The 18046-nt window shown below is 45.9% G+C and overlaps 1 protein-coding gene and 1 long non-coding RNA gene across 3 annotated transcripts in view; both read left to right on the top strand.

Annotated features, from left to right (window-relative positions):
• Positions 1–736: 736 nt before the first annotated feature.
• Positions 737–13296, top strand: LOC309365355. 2 transcript variants are annotated; one of them, XR_014166045.1, is made up of 4 exons: positions 737–910; positions 9257–9408; positions 9984–10079; positions 13252–13296. It is a non-coding gene; the product is annotated as an uncharacterized lncRNA (long non-coding RNA). The 2 variants fall into 2 exon arrangements; XR_014166046.1 differs by lacking the exon at positions 9984–10079 and having other exon boundaries at positions 13252–13283.
• Positions 13297–13298: 2 nt separating this feature from the next.
• Positions 13299–18046, top strand: part of LOC309363210 (C-type lectin domain family 2 member D-like) — a gene marked incomplete at its 5' end in the record, with an annotated part of 71107 nt that continues 66359 nt past the window's right edge. The window contains 3 exons of the mRNA XM_081899316.1: positions 13299–13380; positions 16992–17185; positions 17616–17719. Of these exons, the coding sequence (XP_081755442.1) occupies positions 13299–13380; positions 16992–17185; positions 17616–17719 (380 nt within the window). The remainder of the gene's footprint in view (positions 13381–16991; positions 17186–17615; positions 17720–18046) is intronic.

The following is an 18046-nucleotide window of genomic DNA, read 5'->3' as shown; positions in this document are numbered from 1 at the left end:
ATCCATGATCAAGTCATGGATGGCAGTGGTCTTATGAATCATTGACCTGGCATTGCACAGCAGCACCTTCAGGTCATGTGGGTATCCCTTGTGATTCTAGTATCCATCGGTCAGGACCAGACATGGAGGCAGGGATAGTCCTCAGACAACGACTAAACCTGCCCCCTCTGTAATGACATGGTCTGGTCTTAGCGTAACTCCTCCTCCTATCCGTGATCACTGAGATCGGTTGTCCCAGCATATCCCCCTCTGTGGAACATGCCCCAGCCATTTTGTTGGATGGGACCCACTCCCCGGCAGCCCTCACCCCTCCCCTTAAGAACAAAATAAAACCTTTTTAAAAAAAACAATACAAACAAAAAACTGTAAAAATCACAAATACATCAAAATCAAATTCCCAAGTCCAACCAAACATCCATCCCACCCTCCCACCCCCACATACAAAAAATTCAAAAGGGAAAAAGAACATTTTTAAAAGAACTCTGCGCCCCTCCGAGTCCCCCTGGACAGCAGCAGCAGTAACAGCAACTGTCCTTGTGAGGCATGTCAGGCCCTGCCCTGGGCCAGGTGGTGAGTGGCAGGAGCAGGGCCCTCAGGCACTCATGCAAGGGATGAGCAGTGTTCCTAGCCACACTTACTCAGTTGTTATTCCCAGGTAAATGTATTCATGACTGCAGGTTAAAGGTTGAGCTGAGTATTGATAAGGGCTTGTTTATAATCATGCAAGAGCGGTGACACCGAGCACTTTAAGCAGCAGCTGCTAGCTCAATCTACTGTCGAAGGGCCTCCGCTGTGCCACCATGGGGTTTTCGTTGTGGCAGGAAAGAAGAGGAAAGAGGAAAGGGGCCCAACCTGCAAAACTTGCAGTGCACTGGGGGAGGAGGAGGAGCCGCATACTCTTCATGGAAAGGTAAGGATTTCTGCCTTGTCCTGGAGGAAAAACTCTCTAGGAACAGATTCTAGACTGGAAGCACATCGGGTGGGTGGGAGACGTTGTAATCGTAGAATCGTGGGGTTGGAAGGGGTCAGAGGGTCATCTAGTCCAGCCCCCTGCAATGCAGGAATCTCATTTGAAGCATCCAGGACAGATGGCCATCCAACCTCTGCTTCTATGAAGAAGATGAATATCAAGTGCTTGCTTCTGGAGCGTGGATCTTGGCTGTTTGTGTGGGGTGAGGAATAAAGGAGTTCTGGAAAGGCGGGAAAATGCTGTGCTGAATTCAGGCAGGGGGCTCCCCTCACTTGGGGAGGAGGCTTTTGTGTAGCCTCTGTCTGTCAGGGACTGGGCAGAGGAGGAATGGGGGAGACCGTCTCCCCAGCCTGACCCTTCCAGAGAAGAAGAAGACAGTTCAGAATTACAACAGGGGTTAGAGGGAGGTTGCAGCTCAGAGGCAGATGAGGGGAAAAGCTGGGAAATAATAGGAGAGGAGGAGGAGGAGGGAGAACCAGGGGGGCCACAGCTGATGGACACACTGTCTTCAGAAAGCATTCCAGACCCCCCCCCATCCAAAACATAGCAGGCCTTGGAAGTAGGTGGGCAAAGAGCTCAAAGGCTGAGGGCACTTCTCAGCATCCACAGGGATGACGAATGAGGAAATGGGAGAGACGGATGGGGTGCAGTTTCACTCGAAGCAACACATTATTCCTAGAGGCTGTATTCCCAAGCCTCTCTCTGTGAATACTGAGTAAAAGCTGATGGTAAGGACTTTTCCATATATTATCCATTCCTGGCAACTTGCCTTGGGGGTTGGTTCCTCGGCCGCATGATACTATCATACAAACCTAGACAATTGTTTTTACTCTATTAAGGGGCCAGATTGGGGGGGGGTCTTGTGTACATGTGTGTGTATAGAGGCTGCCCCAGCACACGGCAAGAATCCATGAACGGCACCACCATGTAAGTCTGTGAATGATTTAGTATTTAGTTGTCTATTGGCAAATTCACAGAAGTTCATTGAATTAAATTACGCTCCTCTGCTGAACAAGGATGCTTGGGTTATCAGTAATGTTGCATGTGTGAATGGGCACTGTTAATGTAATTCTCACTGCTTGCGCTTCACAACGTTTCATTTCTTCCTGACCATGCTGCTTACAGTCTTCCTCTCCTCTCTTGTGTGCTTGCGCATGAAAGCAACTTGGTATAACGGCTTCATGCATCCGATGAAGGGCACTGTATTCCATCAAAGGTGACAGCAACAGACACCTGTTAGTCACTCAGTCTAAGCAGATGGTTTTCTCGCTTCCCCTTTCCAGTTCTGCAAAGAAGCAGCAAGTGAGACTTGACAGTGGAAGAAAAAAATGGGGCCAGGGGCTTTTGGGAAGTGACCTTTTAGCAGCCCTGTTCCCAGCAACGCATGTTCAGAAGCTCCCGCATTGCCTCTGATAGTGTACTGTAGTAGCCAAATTATAGGGGGGGTGGAACCCCCCCCCCATTTGAGAGGGAGCCGGGGAGCCCCAAAATCAATAGGCATTCCCATTCAAATAGTGGGCATGTGCTGCATCATGTGATTGATTACCTGCCCCCTTCCATGCAAAAATAGTTTATTCAAGTTGGCACCGCTGTTTGGTAGTGATTGTTCTTGGGCATGGTTTCTGTTTGTTTTTAATTAAAGGTGTGTGCGCACAGGTACAGAAATGCGTGCATGCAGGCTCAGAGTAGAAAAGGCTAATGGAGGAGGATAGGGCGAGCAGTCAGGACGCAGCCTAGATAACATCCCTGATTCGTATGCTTGGTTTAGCACCCAACCCGTTTAAAACTCTTCCTTTCCTCCATCAACTTAAACAGGAGAGCTATAAATAGGCGCAGCTCCTTCTCTAACAGCGGTCACTCTGTGAATAACAGAAGTTACAGCCAGATAGCTTTATTTTATTGCACCTGCCTCACTAGTAGGCACACGGATTCTACTGTGAATTGGAGGCTATTTGAGTACAGATTATCAGGGCGTCATCCTGATGAGGCTGGTCTATTAGCTGTGGGCATCTAATTTTTATTTTATTTTTCTTTTAGCGTGAATTTGGATTTCCAGGCTCCTATATAAAACTGATAATAAAATAAAATAAACCTCCAACGCGCTCCCACTGGTGCCTGGCTGGGCTGCTTCTGCCTTTGGCTCCTCCCTGCCTCCCTCCTCCGTGGCAATCCTTTTGCTTTGCCCAGCCGGCAGCTGAATCGTGTGCCCTGCTTTCCCTTGCCTATCTGTTCTTTTCCTGAGTGCAGCCACCCTCAGAAAGCAAGCTTTACTAATAATTTTATGATTTGTACCCCACACATCTGGCTGGTCCACACTGGACTGCATCCTAGATCTCGCCCCCTGCTTCCTCCTCCTCCCTCTACCTGCTCTCAGGATCCGCAAGTGGTCTGGCCATGCGCCGGCTGAGCAGATTGCTTTGTTTTTTTTATAAATATTTTATTAGGTTTTTAATAAACAAATTTCCACTTTCAAATACAAACTTCCATAGATCCAATGGACTCCCCCCATCTCCCGAGCACTGCATTCCCTGTGTAACCAAAACCTCAGCAATTTGTTAACTTATTTTATACATAACAATATATCTTCCATTTTATCGTGTTATCTGATGTAAACATTTCAGTACAATTGCATTAATTTTTAATTTCCACACAATAAAAATATTTCATTATCTCACTTCTGTCTTATAGTGTCTTATTTATCAATTCAGGAATTTGCCGATACTGAAGCTATACCTTCCTAGATAGGAGCATTTTTTAACATTCATACAACTTATAATGCTTTTTCAAATAGTCCTTAAAATTTTCCCATACTTCCTCCGTTTCTTTTTCTCCCGAGTCTCGAATTCTGCCAGTCATTTCAGCCAACTCCATATAGTCCATCAGCTGCGTCTGCCATTCTTCCAATATGGGTAGATTTTGTGTCTTCCAGTGCTTTGCCAACAAAATCCTCGCTGCTGTAGTAGCGTACATAAAGAAAGTTCTATCTTTCTTGACCATCCTCTGGTCTACCATGCCCAGAAGGAAGGCCTCCGGTTTCTTAGGTAAGGTGAATCTCAGCACCTTTTTTAGTTCATTATGTATCATTTCCCAGAAGGCCTTCACTTTCGGGCAGGTCCACCAGAGGTGTAAAAATGTCCCTTCCTCTTCCTTACATTTCCAACATTTATTATCGGACAGGTGATATATCTTTGCAAGCTTGACTGGGGTCATGTACCACCGGTATATCATTTTCATAATGTTTTCCTTCAAGGCAGTACATGCCGTGAATTTCATTCCGGTGTTCCATAACCTTTCCCAGTCTTCAAACATAATGTTGTGCCCCAAGTCCTGTGCCCACTTTATCATAGAGGATTTGACCATCTCATCCTGTGTGTTCCATTTAAGCAGCAAGTTATACATTCTCGAAATTAGCTTAGATTTTGGCTCAAGCAACTCTATTTCTAGTTTCGATTTTTCCTCCTGAAAACCCACTTTTTTGTCTGCTTTAAAAACTTCCTGGATTTGAGCATAATGCAACCAATCTCGCACCTTGTTTTTTAACTTTTCCATACTCTGTAGCCTCCATTTATCTCCAATTTTTTCAATTATTTCCCAATATTTAGGCCAGTGGGCCTCCGTATTGAGTCTTTTACGTGCTTTGGCCTCCATCGGTGAGAGCCACCTCGGAGTTTTACTCTCCAATAAGTCTTTATATTTTGACCAGACCATGAAAATTGCCCTTCTGACAATATGGTTTTTGAACAATTTATGAACTTTAACCTTGTCATACCACAAATATGCATGCCACCCAAAAGCATTATCAAATCCCTCCAGGTCAAGGACATCGGTGTTCTCCAATAAAATCCAATCCTTCAACCAGCAGAGGGCTGCTGCTTCATAATATAACCTCAAGTCCGGCAGGGCAAACCCCCCTCTTTCTTTCGCATCTGTTAGTATTTTAAACTTTATTCGGGGCTTTTTGCCCTGCCAGACAAATTTAGATAAATCCCTCTGCCATCTTCCAAAACATTCCACCTTGTCCACGATCTGGAGGGCCTGAAACAGAAATAACATTTTCGGCAATACATTCATCTTTATAGCAGCTATTCTACCCAACAAGGAAAGTTTCAGTCTTGACCATGTTTCCAAATCTCTTTTGATCTCTGACCAACATTTCTCATAATTGTCCTTAAACAAATTCAAATTTTTGGAGGTCAAGTGCACCCCTAAGTACTTTACTTTTTTAACCACATTTAATTCCGTTTCTTTTCTGAACTCCTCTATTTCAGTAGTTGTCAAATTTTTTGCTAGGACTTTAGTTTTTTGTTTGTTCAGCTTAAATCCCGCCACCCGACCAAAGTCAGAAATTAATTCTAACGCTCTTTTAGTACTAGAGGCTGGCTCCTGTAGTGTTAATACCAAGTCATCTGCAAATGCTTTCAGTTTATATTGTTTCTCTCCGACCACAATTCCCTGTGCCAACCGGTCATTTCTGATCATGTTCAATAGCACCTCCAGGACTGAAATAAACAACAGAGGAGATAGAGGGCACCCCTGTCGTGTCCCTTTTTCAATTTTGAACTCCTCTGTCACCACGTTGTTTACTATCAATTTAGCTTTTTGTTCTGAATAAATTGCTTCTATTCCATTTTCAAACCCCCGCCCTACTCCCATCTATTCCATTTTCAAACCCCCGCCCTACTCCCATCTTTGAACCAGCCTTCCTCTTGTTGCAGAGGAGCAGAGGATGCTGCCTTCTGCTGGATCAGACCACTGCTCCATCTAGCTCAGTACTGTAGGCACTGACTGGCAGTGGCTCCCCAGGATTTCAGGCACAGGTCTTCCAGCCCTACCTAGGGGTGCTGGTACCTTCTGCGTGCCTTCAGCTGCCAGCTAGTATGTGGAAACACTGCTGCCCCCTACTGGGCAGGTGGTCAGTAGCCATTGATAGCCCTCTCCTGCATGAATTTATCCGGTCCTGTTTTTAAGCCATTCACAATGACAGCCACTGTCTCCTGGGGGATCAAGTGCCATAGTTTAGAGTATGCGCTGTGTAGAGAAGTACTTTCTTTTAAACTGTTAACGGAGAAATTTGAGGGCTCCCTCAAAGCAAAGACATCAGCCGGGAATATCAGAGCAAAACAGCAGCCAGTAGGCTTGGTCTTTATTGAAGACTGTTGCGACAGGACTCTCACTAACTACAAGACGGAGCAAAATGGAAGCCCCGAACAAAAGGCGACCCCAACTTTTATCCATTCCTAATCCCCATGCTACACCCCTAAAACTACATCATTGCTACATCATAACTACATCACTACATCCCAAAAAAGGAGGGGTTGAGGCCGTAACCTGAGTGTCTTGGCACCTGTCTCGTTCCTCCCCTCTCCCTTCTCAAGCGCACATTCCATAGAACAGAGAGTAGCTCACAGTTTCCTGCCCCCAGAGGGAGGGTTGACTACTGTCTTTGTTTTAGCCCGTACGAATCCATTTCCAAACGCTGGTTCTTTGTAAGTGAAATGATCCATAGTCTGGCACTATCAACGTTAGTATGTCTGATGGGTGAGCTGACTGCGGACGTGTTGGTAGGCCTGGGGAATTATGGCTGCCCTAGGTCAAGCCTCCCCCCTTTGATAGTCCTTCTTCCAAGGTGCAAAACAAAAGTGGAACGGCACAGATCCAACATACGGTTAAATTTAAATTTAAATATAAATGAATTTATAACAGAAACACTATAGAGGTAAAGATACTTTCACTCAAAGCGGAAACATTCTGACACATTCTGAAAAGGTAAGTCATGGTCAATTAATTCCGTATATGTTGTATTACCGCCTGTCAAAGTCATTGAGCAAGATAGACAGCGGCCTTGCAGTACCTGCTTGGCTGCCACAAGGGGCGCTGTTCGGTTACATTCATTGGCTAGAGCGCAGCGATTTATTTGAATAGGGAAACAGTCTACAGTACCCAGTTTGAGAATAGGGAACAGGTTCCGTACGGGGCAGACTTCTATGTTTAGGTGCTTCCTTATTTATGTTCAAAGGTGTACTACCTCCAATGCTGGAGGCAGAACAGACCTCTGTGTGAAGCTCCTAGCCCAACTGTCAATTGTCCATTCCCTTCCAGAAGTTGGATGGCATATTGTTTAGTTCCCCGAGAAATCAGAACCATTCCTGGCCACCAAGCAGCCAGCACCACAGGTTTCACTTTCACCGATATAGACAGAAGGAAGAAACTAACATTCTAGCCTAGTTCAATGTCTAGAATTGTAAGGTGTATATACCACTTCTGATGTACATATCATAACACATCTTGCATCTACCCAAAATTTGCTGGAGCCACTGTGGAAGAGGGGAAACAAAACGACCCCAGTATTACTTTTCAATCCGTACAGTGCAATCTTTTACATGTCTATTCCGAAATGAGCCCAGCTGAACTCCCAGGTAAGTATGTAGAACTGCGTAGCAAGTGCTCTCAATAAGTTGCTGAACTCCAGCTCCCAGCTTTCCTGGCTGTTGTTCGTGCTATCAGAGGCTGGTGGGGATTAGAGTCCAACAACACCAGGAAGGCACCAAATTGGCAAACCCTGATATATTGCATCGCAGCCACAATCTGCTTTAAAATGAGTGCTGGCATTCCCAAGTTCAGAAAGGAGGCTTTCAGAAAGTTCTGTTTCAAATTAGTGCCACAAGGTAACGGAGAGGTTTCAATGACAGTATTAAAGCGATAGTGTATCCATCAATGCAACAGTTTATGTTAAGAAAAAAGTTTCAGCAGCCTGACAGTACTCCTTTACAACACTGGCAGTCCAATAACTCGGTTATCCCCTTCAATTCCACATCTCTTCACAGTAGGAGGAGGATTCTCTAACACAATGAACCAAAAAATTTACTTCTTCACTCTTTTCAATTTCTAGAAACACACAGTCTATTAATGCCCCTTCTTACTTCTTTCAAAATCTCTTTTTAGCGCTTCAGCCCGCATCGGGTTCTTTTGCTTTGCTCTGATTAGCAGGACCGGAAGGCGGACTTCCTGTTACTCGCCTCCCGTTTTCAGCCGAAATAGACAAATTTAAATTAATCCTTAATCAGTTCTTTGGTACCCCTTACTCACGGGTAGATTGCAGCCAATTTCGATGTTTTTCAAGAAGAAAGGTCGGCGCTCATCAGCAACAGCAGCGCGGCTTCACTTCCGCGAAAAGAGCGATGAACTCACAGCGCCGCTCCCCCGTTCACGATCCGGAGCCTCTTACGAGGTCCCTTCCTCGCTTCTGGGGGGGCTTCTGGCACCCGCCGAGTCCCACGGCCACAGGCTCGCTCTGCCTGCGGTTTGTCTGAATGGGTCTCCGCTTCGCCGTAGCGGACGACCCTTTTTCGCGGAGCCCCTCTTCACTGAGTAAAGAGGACCGCCATTGCCGTTTTGCGCCGCCTCCTTATTTATGGAGGCCCTTACAAATAAAAGTTTACCAATGGGAGTTGTGTGTGTGTGTGTGTGTGTGTGTGTGTGTGTATTTGTGTCGTGCTTGTGGAACTGGGGGTGGTGGTGTATCTGAAGAAGTGTGCATGCACACGAAAGCTCATACCAAGAACTAACTTAGTTGGTCTTTAAGGTGCTACTGGAAGGAATTTTTTTTGTTTTGACTATGGCAGACCAAGACGGCTACCTATCTGTAACTGGGGGTGGTGGGGAATTCCTGGAACAATCCTAAATCTTCCAACATTCAGCTTTGTTGGATACCCACTGATTCTAGTGTCCTAACAAGAGTGGGAGAAAAGCTTTTCTCTTTCTGCTTTCTTCGTGTCATGCATAATTTTATAAACTTCTATAGATGTACAGCTTATGTACAAAGGTAAAAATTACAGTAGCTGCCCTGCTGCCCTTTGCTTCTAGCTCTGTGGAATGCGACACAGAAGGAAATTTGAGGGGGAAAGATTCCCCACCTCTCTTCTTTCCCATGGCTACTGAGCATGCTCAGACCTCAATGGATCAATTTGGGGGGGGGCAGTGGCGTAGCGTGGGTTATCAGCACCCGGGGCAAGGCAAGTAATTTGCGCCCCCTAACCCATGGATTTGCGCCCCCTAACCCGTGGATTTCCCTAACCCCCAGATGTTGCGCCCGGTGCGGCCAGCCCCCCCTGCACCCCCCACGCTACGCCACTGGGGGGGCTGTCCTCTTCACTTAAATAGATGTACAGTACTTCTGCAAACCTAAATTTTTGATACCTCCCTCTTGTTTCCCATAAAGGCGTCTGGTGCTTCTGCAAGCAAGGGTTGTTTTGCCTGTAAATAAGGTTTTCTATTATCTTTCTGAAGGATGAAGGATCTGCTGCAAGGTGATCCAAAAATTGTGGAACATGCCAATACCTACGAGAAACCTGTAAACAGAGCAGAGCAAGTTGTGTTTTTACCTCAACAGAATGGAGCAAGTTACAATTCTGAACATTCAGAGAGGAGAGAAAATTTTGGTAAGCAAGTTAATTCTGATGCATGAAAAGTTGGAGACTGGAGACAGATTTTTATTTTATTTTATTTTATTTTATTTTATTTTTTGCAGAATGCGCAGTCACGTCATTCCATTTTGTAAGCCAGTTTTGGTAGTTTGCAAAATCCTGCCCAGCCTATGTAGCCATAGGTGATGATGGGCCATATTCACGACAGTGTGGCTGGAAATGAACATGGGCCATTTTCAAATGAAACAAACAACTTGCATGGAGACTTTGTTACCAAATGAAGCAAAGTGAGTCAATGAAAAATGGATATTAATTCCCCAACCACTCTGGGCAGCTCCCAACAGAATATTAAAAACATGATACCAGGTGCTTACAGGAACAGGAACCTAGAACTAGAACCTTGCAGAAAAGAGTGCACACCTTGTAAGGAGGCCTGAGGTCCTACACCTTTCAGGAGTGTTTGGGCATCCTAGAACTGCCTATGATCTGCTTGCCTTGCTCATGCCTATGGAGGGAGGAGAACGATGCAGAAACCCTGAACTGCCCACTCCCTAAGCCTTGAACACCCATCTGCTCTTTGCTTTTGGCAGGCACAATTTCAACACCACCTGGCCTTGTTGAAAAGCGAGAGGGACAGCAGGGAGGTCCTCACAGTGAACCGAAGGAAGAGGCTGGAGATGCTACTGGTAAGTTTGCCTCCTTAGGCAAAGCTGTCATTATTATTATTATTATTATTATTATTATTATTATTATTTATTAATTATTACCACGCCCACTCTGGGCGGCTCTCAACAGAATATTAAAAACACAATAAAACATCAAACATTGAAAACTTCCCTAAACAGGGCTGCCTTCAGATGTCTTCTCAAAGTCAGATAGTTGTATATTTCCTTGACGTCTGATGGGAGGGCATTCCACAGGGCAGGCGCCACTACCGATAAGGCCCTCTGCCTGGTTCCCTGTAACTTTTTAAAAGGCTCTCTGAATACTGTCATTCTGGGAGTTGTTGTTGTTTCTTCACTTCAGAAAAGCTAATGAAATGCAAAGATGCAAATGAGTGGGCAGGTGCTTGTATTAACTCCTGGAAATGGGGTTGCAAAAATAAAAATAAAAATGGGCATCTGAGGTGGCAGAAAGAGTGTCATGAAACAGAGAAAGCCCTTAACCTGTTATATATATATGCTACTCCTCAGCTATTGAGGCCCATCCTCATCCTCACCTATGGCTACTTAGACTGGGCAGGATTTGGCAAACTATGAAAACCTACCAAAATACACAGTCTGATCTTTAAAAGTGTACGTTTTCTCCTTCTTCACCACCCACCCCTGCTTTATTTTCATCAACTACAAGGGGGAGAGAGAGAGGTTGATGCATATGCTAAATGTCTGCTCTGTAATCAATAATTATAATTATAATCTTTTGGCCAGTTTTGTGCGTACTCTGCGCTAAAACAAACCGAACCACACAACCCTCCAAGTTTTTGCACCAAGGTGATCAAAGTTATGTGCAGTTCCGAAGCTTGTATAGATTATGCAAACTAAACACATTGGCATAAAAAAAGGATTGCGGATAAACAAAGATTCACCACCACAACCCCCCTGGCTGTTAAATAAAATCTTTTTAGTCATTCTTTTGCTTCCAAGATCGAGCAGGCATTGTGGCATAGAATTATATGAAATAGAAACTTTGGTTGTTGTTGTTTTTTTTAAAAAAGGGGGGAGAATGAAAGATGGGATTCTGAAAAAGTTGGATTTTGCACTGAATATCACAAGTCGTAGTTCCACAGCACTCTATCATTCATGCTGTCTTGGCTGCAGTCATTCATTATTGCTTTTGTTCCCTCCATGCCCAGCATAGAAACACAAGCAGTTGCCCAAAGGGTGATTTGGAGGGCTACCATCTGGCAATCATGGTAGTTTCTATGCTGGGCAACCTTCTCTTCCCCCACCCCCCACCCCATGCCTAGTGCAGATGTGGTTAAGGGAGAGAGGAAGCCACCTGCCCCAATTCCAGCAGCTCACAGTCCATTTATCTGCACACAATTCCTCTTTCGCTATAGCAATCAGGTAAGTGGTGAAACAGAAGGCAGTTTTTAATATGGCTAAGCCTTTTGGTTACAAAGGATATGAAGATTTAAATAAATTGATGCAGCATGACGACCAGAAAACCAATTGGCAATGGCAGGGAAGTCCATATTCACCGCTGCCAAGCCCCATGCAGGGGCGTAACTAGCTCCTCCAGTACCCAGGGCGGGGCCCCCTCTGCCCCCCCCCATTCCTACTTCAGTGGCCACATGAGCACAAAATGTCATCATTGGCTACTGCAGCATCTGGAGAGCTTTGGCCCTGTTTAGATTTCAAGTTCAGTTTCAAGCTTGTATGTCTGTGAACTTGAAAGGCTATTGTCAGGGATCTGCCATCAGCTCAGGGGCGAGGGGGGGAAAGATGGATGGATTACAGAGAGCCCCCAAAGATCGTGAGAAGCAGCACTTCCTCAGTGGAGGAAGGAAGCCACACCTCTAGTGGGGAAGATCTGCAGGGCTCGGAGGAGGCAAGGCGGTGCCAGGACACCTTGCCTGAGCAAAGTGGGGAGGAGGGAGGTCCCCCTTTACCCAGGCCTTCCTTGCGCAGTAGGCTTCCGCGCAGAGAGGGGAGGCGCAGACTGGGCGTCACGAAACTACTCTGCTGGGGAAGGTTTAAGGACCGCCCACTCTCAGATTCTGCCAGTGAATGAGCAAGACATAGAATAGAGGCGCTCTGCTTTCTAAAGGTTGATTGCTCTTGAGCAAGCACCCGACACCTCTAACAGGTATGGTCAGTGCTTGGTAAGATCTCAGAAAACAGATGCGGGCTGAGCTGGTTGAGGCATCTGTCTTTGCATCATTTTCTGCCCATCCTGCCTTAGATTTACTGAAAAGGATTAAAGGGAGCCATTTGAAGGTGAGTCACGTTGGAGAGGCCGGGAAGATGTCTTCTGCATATCCTCAGATAATTGAAGATGCCTCTCAATTCTGTACATGGACTGTGGGACCAGTTGAATTCTTCAGCTATAGATAAAAGATTGCTCTTTCTGATCAAATGTCTTATCTTGGTAGGTGTCTATCCCAGTTTGCCCTCTAGCTATTCCTAGGAGCAATCAGTTTTTGCCCCGAAAGGATGACCCCCAAAATTGCCTGCCCAGTTTAACAGCTGTGTGGGTGAGCTGGATGGGGCTGTCAGTGAGGTGAGGCCTCCAAGCCTTGCTGTGGGGATGGAGGCAGGGCTGCCACTCATATCTCAGTAAGAATCTGACTGTCTGGATGTCAAAAGGCTGCTGGCTAATGTGTTCCAATCCCAAATTAAGAAAAAGAATTTTGAGAATAATTTAGATAAAGGTACAGAAATATGTATGGTATGGGAGGCAAGTAAAGCATATTATATAAGAGGTTATACAACATAACTCTTACTCTTACAACCTAACTTAAAAAAGAGAGACAGGAGAAAATACAAAAAGATTCTGTGTGAAATTAGATAAAAAGAAAAAGAGCTGGAACAATTGCAATCAAATACAAATATTACCTGGCAAATTAAGATGCTGGAGAGACAATTAGCTATGCTAACAATGCAGGAGATAGAAAAAAAATTGAAATATGCCAACTCCAAATTCCTGAATGCCCAAAAGAAATAGATATTGAAGTAACAACAACAAAGTTCTGGTATTAGTTTATTGTGTGTGTGTGTGTGTGTGTGTGTGTGTGTGTGTGTGTGTTGTGATGTGCCTACATGTGAAACACCCCTTGTAGGTGAGATCTGTGTTCTTACTTCTTCCCTACCAATGGTAAATCAAGACCATTATTTGTGTGTGTTAATTTCCTTTCAGGGGGTCACCCTAATTATCACCATAAAAGATTCTCAATTGAATTCAATGTTAATATCATCATCATCATTGAACTCCTCGTCATCATCATCACCATCATCATCACTGTCCTTGTTCTTGCTGTCCCGAGAGGTGAGTTTTCTGCCTGTTTTCTTAGTGCTTTCTTCCAGGTCTGTCCCAGTCACGACCCCTGTCTGCCATCAGCACTTTGGCTGCTAATGGCCAGTTCACACTGAGCAGCAGCAGTTAGGAAAACAGCTGCCTTTGGCTGAATCCGTATTATGCATGCTCTTGCCAATGGGTCTCTGGGACTTTGGAGGGGATCTTTCCCAGCCCTTCCTGAAGATGCTGGAGATTGAACATGGGACCTTCAGCACGCAAAGCAGATGCTCTTCCCTGGGCCTAGGAAGGGAATGGCGGTAGGGGCAAACCACCCCAGGTGCCCTCACAGGTGACATTCAGCTCCCAAGCCTACCCCAAGCCATCGAGGTGAGGGGGGGAGTTGCGCCTCTTTGCCAACGGCATTCCCCCCCTTCCACCTTCATTTTGACAGCTTGGAGGATGTTTGGGAGTCACAGGCAGGCCAAATGTCTGCCATGGGCGGCTCACCATGCATTTCCACCTTTAAGATCGAGAATATACAATCTAGTGATCATCTTCCCCTTGTAGCCAAGCTCTCCCTGAACTGGCAGTCGAAGGCCCATAGACATGCGACCCAGATGGTAACCAACGAATCTCTCCAAGTAAGAGGAATCAAATGGTCGGAGACCCAGGCTCAAAGGTACCAAGAATTCTTTCAAAAAGTAATCCTCGGGCCCCATCCTAACATAGGCTCTGCCTCAGACGAGCATAGCATAGTGCTGAAACGCTTCCACCATCATACGACTGATCTTACGTCCTTCTTCAGGTTACCACCCAAAATATTAAATCGAAATGAATATACTTACGGTGCCCCCTGGTATAATTCTCAGTGTAAACAAGCAAGACAGCGCCTCCGTGCTATATATAATGTATATAAGACCTCCGATGCAGCTACTCTGCCAGCTAGTTATGCACAAGCCAAGCTAGCTTACAAACGCACACAGAAAATTGCCAAACGTGAGTGGCAACACAATCGCTGGCAGGCTTTGATTACTGCTTCAAAATCACACAGATCCAGGGAATTCTGGTCTTTGATCAACAGAAGGGTGAGGAAATACCCAAGGGCAGTCATCCCTGCACCGACATGGGAATTGTTCCTGAAGAAATGCTTCTCACAGGCAGATGCTCCCTCCGACCACCTGACGCACCTGTTTACCCACCTACCTATTTGGCCTCCCACCGATCCGGACGAAATAGCCAAGCTAATAGCGCAGCTGAAACCGGGTAAAGCCCCAGGGCCCGATCTGATCCCTGCTGAAGCCATTAAACTACACCCAAAATGGTGGGCTGGCATCTTGGCCAAAACCTTTGATGCAATCAACGCTTCTGGCCTCATCCCCAAAATATGGAAGGAGGCCATTATAGTACCAATTCATAAAAAAGGTTCTCCAATGGAGCCGGAAAACTACCATAACATCAGCCTCCTTTCGATCATAGGGAAAATTTATGCCAGCTTCTTGCTGACTAAACTATTGCGATGGGTAGATGAGACTAATCAGATTGGCCATGAACAAGCAGGGTTCAGAATTAAACGCTCTACAACCGATCATGCGATAGTTCTTTCCCATCTGGCACGAAAGTACTCCTCTCCCCCCCGGGGCTACCTCTGTGCTGCCTTCTTAGACCTAAAGGCAGCCTTTGACAGCGTTCCTAGAAATATTCTATGGGAGAAACTTGCGAAACAGGGCATTGATAGAAGACTCCTATGGCTTATAAGTCAGCTCCATGAAGGCACCCTTGCTAGAGTGAGACTTACCCCGGCGGGCGATCTCACAAATTCGATACCAATAAACAAGGGAGTGCGCCAAGGATGCATATTGGCTCCCTGTCTATTCAACCTATTCATCAGCGACATGCGAGCACCCCTAGTTAACTCATCTCCAAGTACACACGCGCCTAGACTTGCGGACTATCGCTGCCCACTCCTTTTATATGCGGACGACGCGGTAATTCTATCCTATACACGTGTTGGACTAACCAGAGCTTTGAAGATCTTTGCCACGTATTGTCAACTCAACCAATTAACCATCAACCATGCTAAATCCAAGATTCTGATTTTCTCCAGAAGCCGGAGATTATACGAATGGAAGCTTGGTGGAGCAAAAATAGAGCAAGTCCTAAAATTTCAATACCTAGGAGTTATTTTTCAACACAACTTGGGGTGGAAAGCTCAAATTCAACACCTACTTAACAAGGCCAAAACTTTGTCATATGCGCTCCTCCGATTCTTTTTTTCGGATGGAGCTTTGCATGTTCCCTCGGCCCTAAAGGTGTTCAAGGCAAAAGTGGTCGCCGTGCTAGCTTATGCTGCCCCGCTTTGGGCCGTGATGACAGATCTTGCTCCTCTCGAGACACTGCAAAATCAATTCCTGCGGCGGCTCCTAATGCTCCCCCTGTGCGTAAGCAACGCAGCCATGCGACTAGAACTGAAGATCGCATCCTTAGAAACTTGCCTGTGGAAGCAAGTCTTCAATTATTGGTTATCATTGTGGCATAGATTACCAAACCACTACCTTGTCCAGTGCTTATGGCGAGATGAATTCGCTAGCCTTTGGACTAGTAGAATTCATGCCAAACTCCTGAGCTATGGAATCTCTCCTTCAGATTCCCTAAAACTAGACCAAATTACTGCTCAAAGACTGATCCGCCAAAGACTGGATGACATCGATCTACAGCGAAATTATATGCTGGGGGGAGGTGTTTGTTCGCCCCAGAACATTGGTATCACTTTAACTTACTGCGTTCCATCATACCTCTCCTCCCTCTCGACTGTTGCCCATAGACTGGCCTTCACCAAAGCGAGGTTCAACGTTTTTCCCTCCAACGTCCTGAGACATAGATTCTCAAAGGGCCAAGCCCCCGCCACGTGTGAATGTGATAAGGAGACGCCGGAGTCGCTCCAGCACATCATGTTCACTTGCCCCCTGTTCAATGTGCCACGGGCAAATCTGTTGGGATCAATCATACAGAAACTAGAGGGTACCCCACCAAAATTCCACCTTGCTCAAATTTTGCAGGATAAGGATACCCATACGACCCTGAATGTGGCTAGGTTCCTGGTCGCTGTCCTTACCCAAAAGCGACGCCAAGGAGCACTACAAACTAACTAAGGCGTCATATGCCATTCCATTTTATAGTATTTTATTGTTACTGTGGTGTTTTAGCGACTGTTTTTTTTTTACCCATGTGCACAAGCTGTTATTTATGTGTTGTTTTTACCTGTATGGGCCTATGGCCGTAATAAATATTGTTGTTGTTGTTGCCCCCATGGGTGGCTTGCTCCACCCCCGGCTGCAAGGTGCGCATCCTGCTTCGGGTCACCCGAGCCTCTATCCCACACTTGGGAGGGCACCCTTCGCACCACACACCCCTCGGGAGCGCCCGCCCTGGGCAGCGTGGGCATATGCTCTTCCAGAAAGCTCCCCCAAGTTGTGTGATTCCTCTACTGCTACTTCCCATTCCACTCTCCAAGAAGCATCTGAATCCAGGAGCCACAAGAGCTGGTCCTTCTTTGCCCTCCCTCCGAGCCAGAGGTTGAAATGGACAGGAACCAATGTTATGTGCAGATCCCAGTACACAGCAGAACTTTCTCTCTCTTGCAGGGGGGGAATCCAACCAGACTTCCCCTGATGTGAATTACTCTGCTGCTTTGAGAGCAGCGTGCCCAGCTGGCTGGATTATTTATGAAGGGAAGTGTTATTTTTTCTCAGAAGAAGAAAGAAACTGGACATCTGCCCAGAGCTTTTGCATTTCCCAGGGCTCTTCTCTGGCTGCGATTCAGAGTGAGCTGGAAAAGGTGAGACCAACAAATGTATAAATGTTTGTGAGAATTATCTCCTGCACAGCACCAAGGATGAGCTATCCTTATGGAAATATAAAGAGAATCTGTGAGCTAACTTGGCTTTGTCATAGCTTGATGCAAACAAATTATCCAACTTGCAGCCATTATGATCAAGGATAATAGGAATTGTAGATCAATTCTCCAGCAAGTTCCCCATCCCTGCCTATAAGCTTCCTTCAGCCACTTTCCTATCCTCCTTGAACCTCCTTCCTCCCTTTTCAGCAAAGCTTTCCTTCTGCTATCTAAGCCTCACTTTCTTTGCATCTCCAGTCTCACTGCCCAGGTCTCTGTTGGAAGTTCGTTCTCCTCCCACAATTGGCATTATTTGAGGTGGAAGACTCATTTGGAGGCACTGTTCTAAGCTGTTTGTGTGTTTTCAACCAAGGTGTTCATGCTCCGGTTCAAAGGCGAAGCTGACCATTGGATTGGCCTCCGGAAGGACTTCAATGATACCTGGATATGGGCAGATGGAACAGAATACAGTTACACGTGAGTCCTTGGTCTTCTCTGAATTGGGACTAAAGAGGAAGCATGCTGGGAACAGTGAGTGGATCAAACCTGAATGTGCAACCAAAAATCAGTCCAGAATGTGAACTTCAGGGAATCAGAATTGCACTCAAAGCATAAACCTCTTAGTAACCTTCCTGATATGTTGGGGTTTCTCACCTCTGACCAGACACACAGAAACCATCCACACTGCTGACAAACTCCAGCTAATGCTCTTGAGCTCCTCTGGTGTGGAGAAAGTCCTTGTTCTCCCACTCTCATAAGACTTAAGGTCAATCAATTAAGCTGAAAGGTAGGAGATTCAGGATG

Source organism: Podarcis melisellensis (genome assembly GCF_964234715.1).
Source record: "Podarcis melisellensis genome assembly, chromosome: 2".
In the NCBI taxonomy this organism is placed as follows: domain Eukaryota; kingdom Metazoa; phylum Chordata; class Lepidosauria; order Squamata; family Lacertidae; genus Podarcis; species Podarcis melisellensis.
The sequence above is the reverse complement of the archived record's forward strand: the minus strand, read 5'-3'. Positions and strand labels throughout refer to the sequence as shown.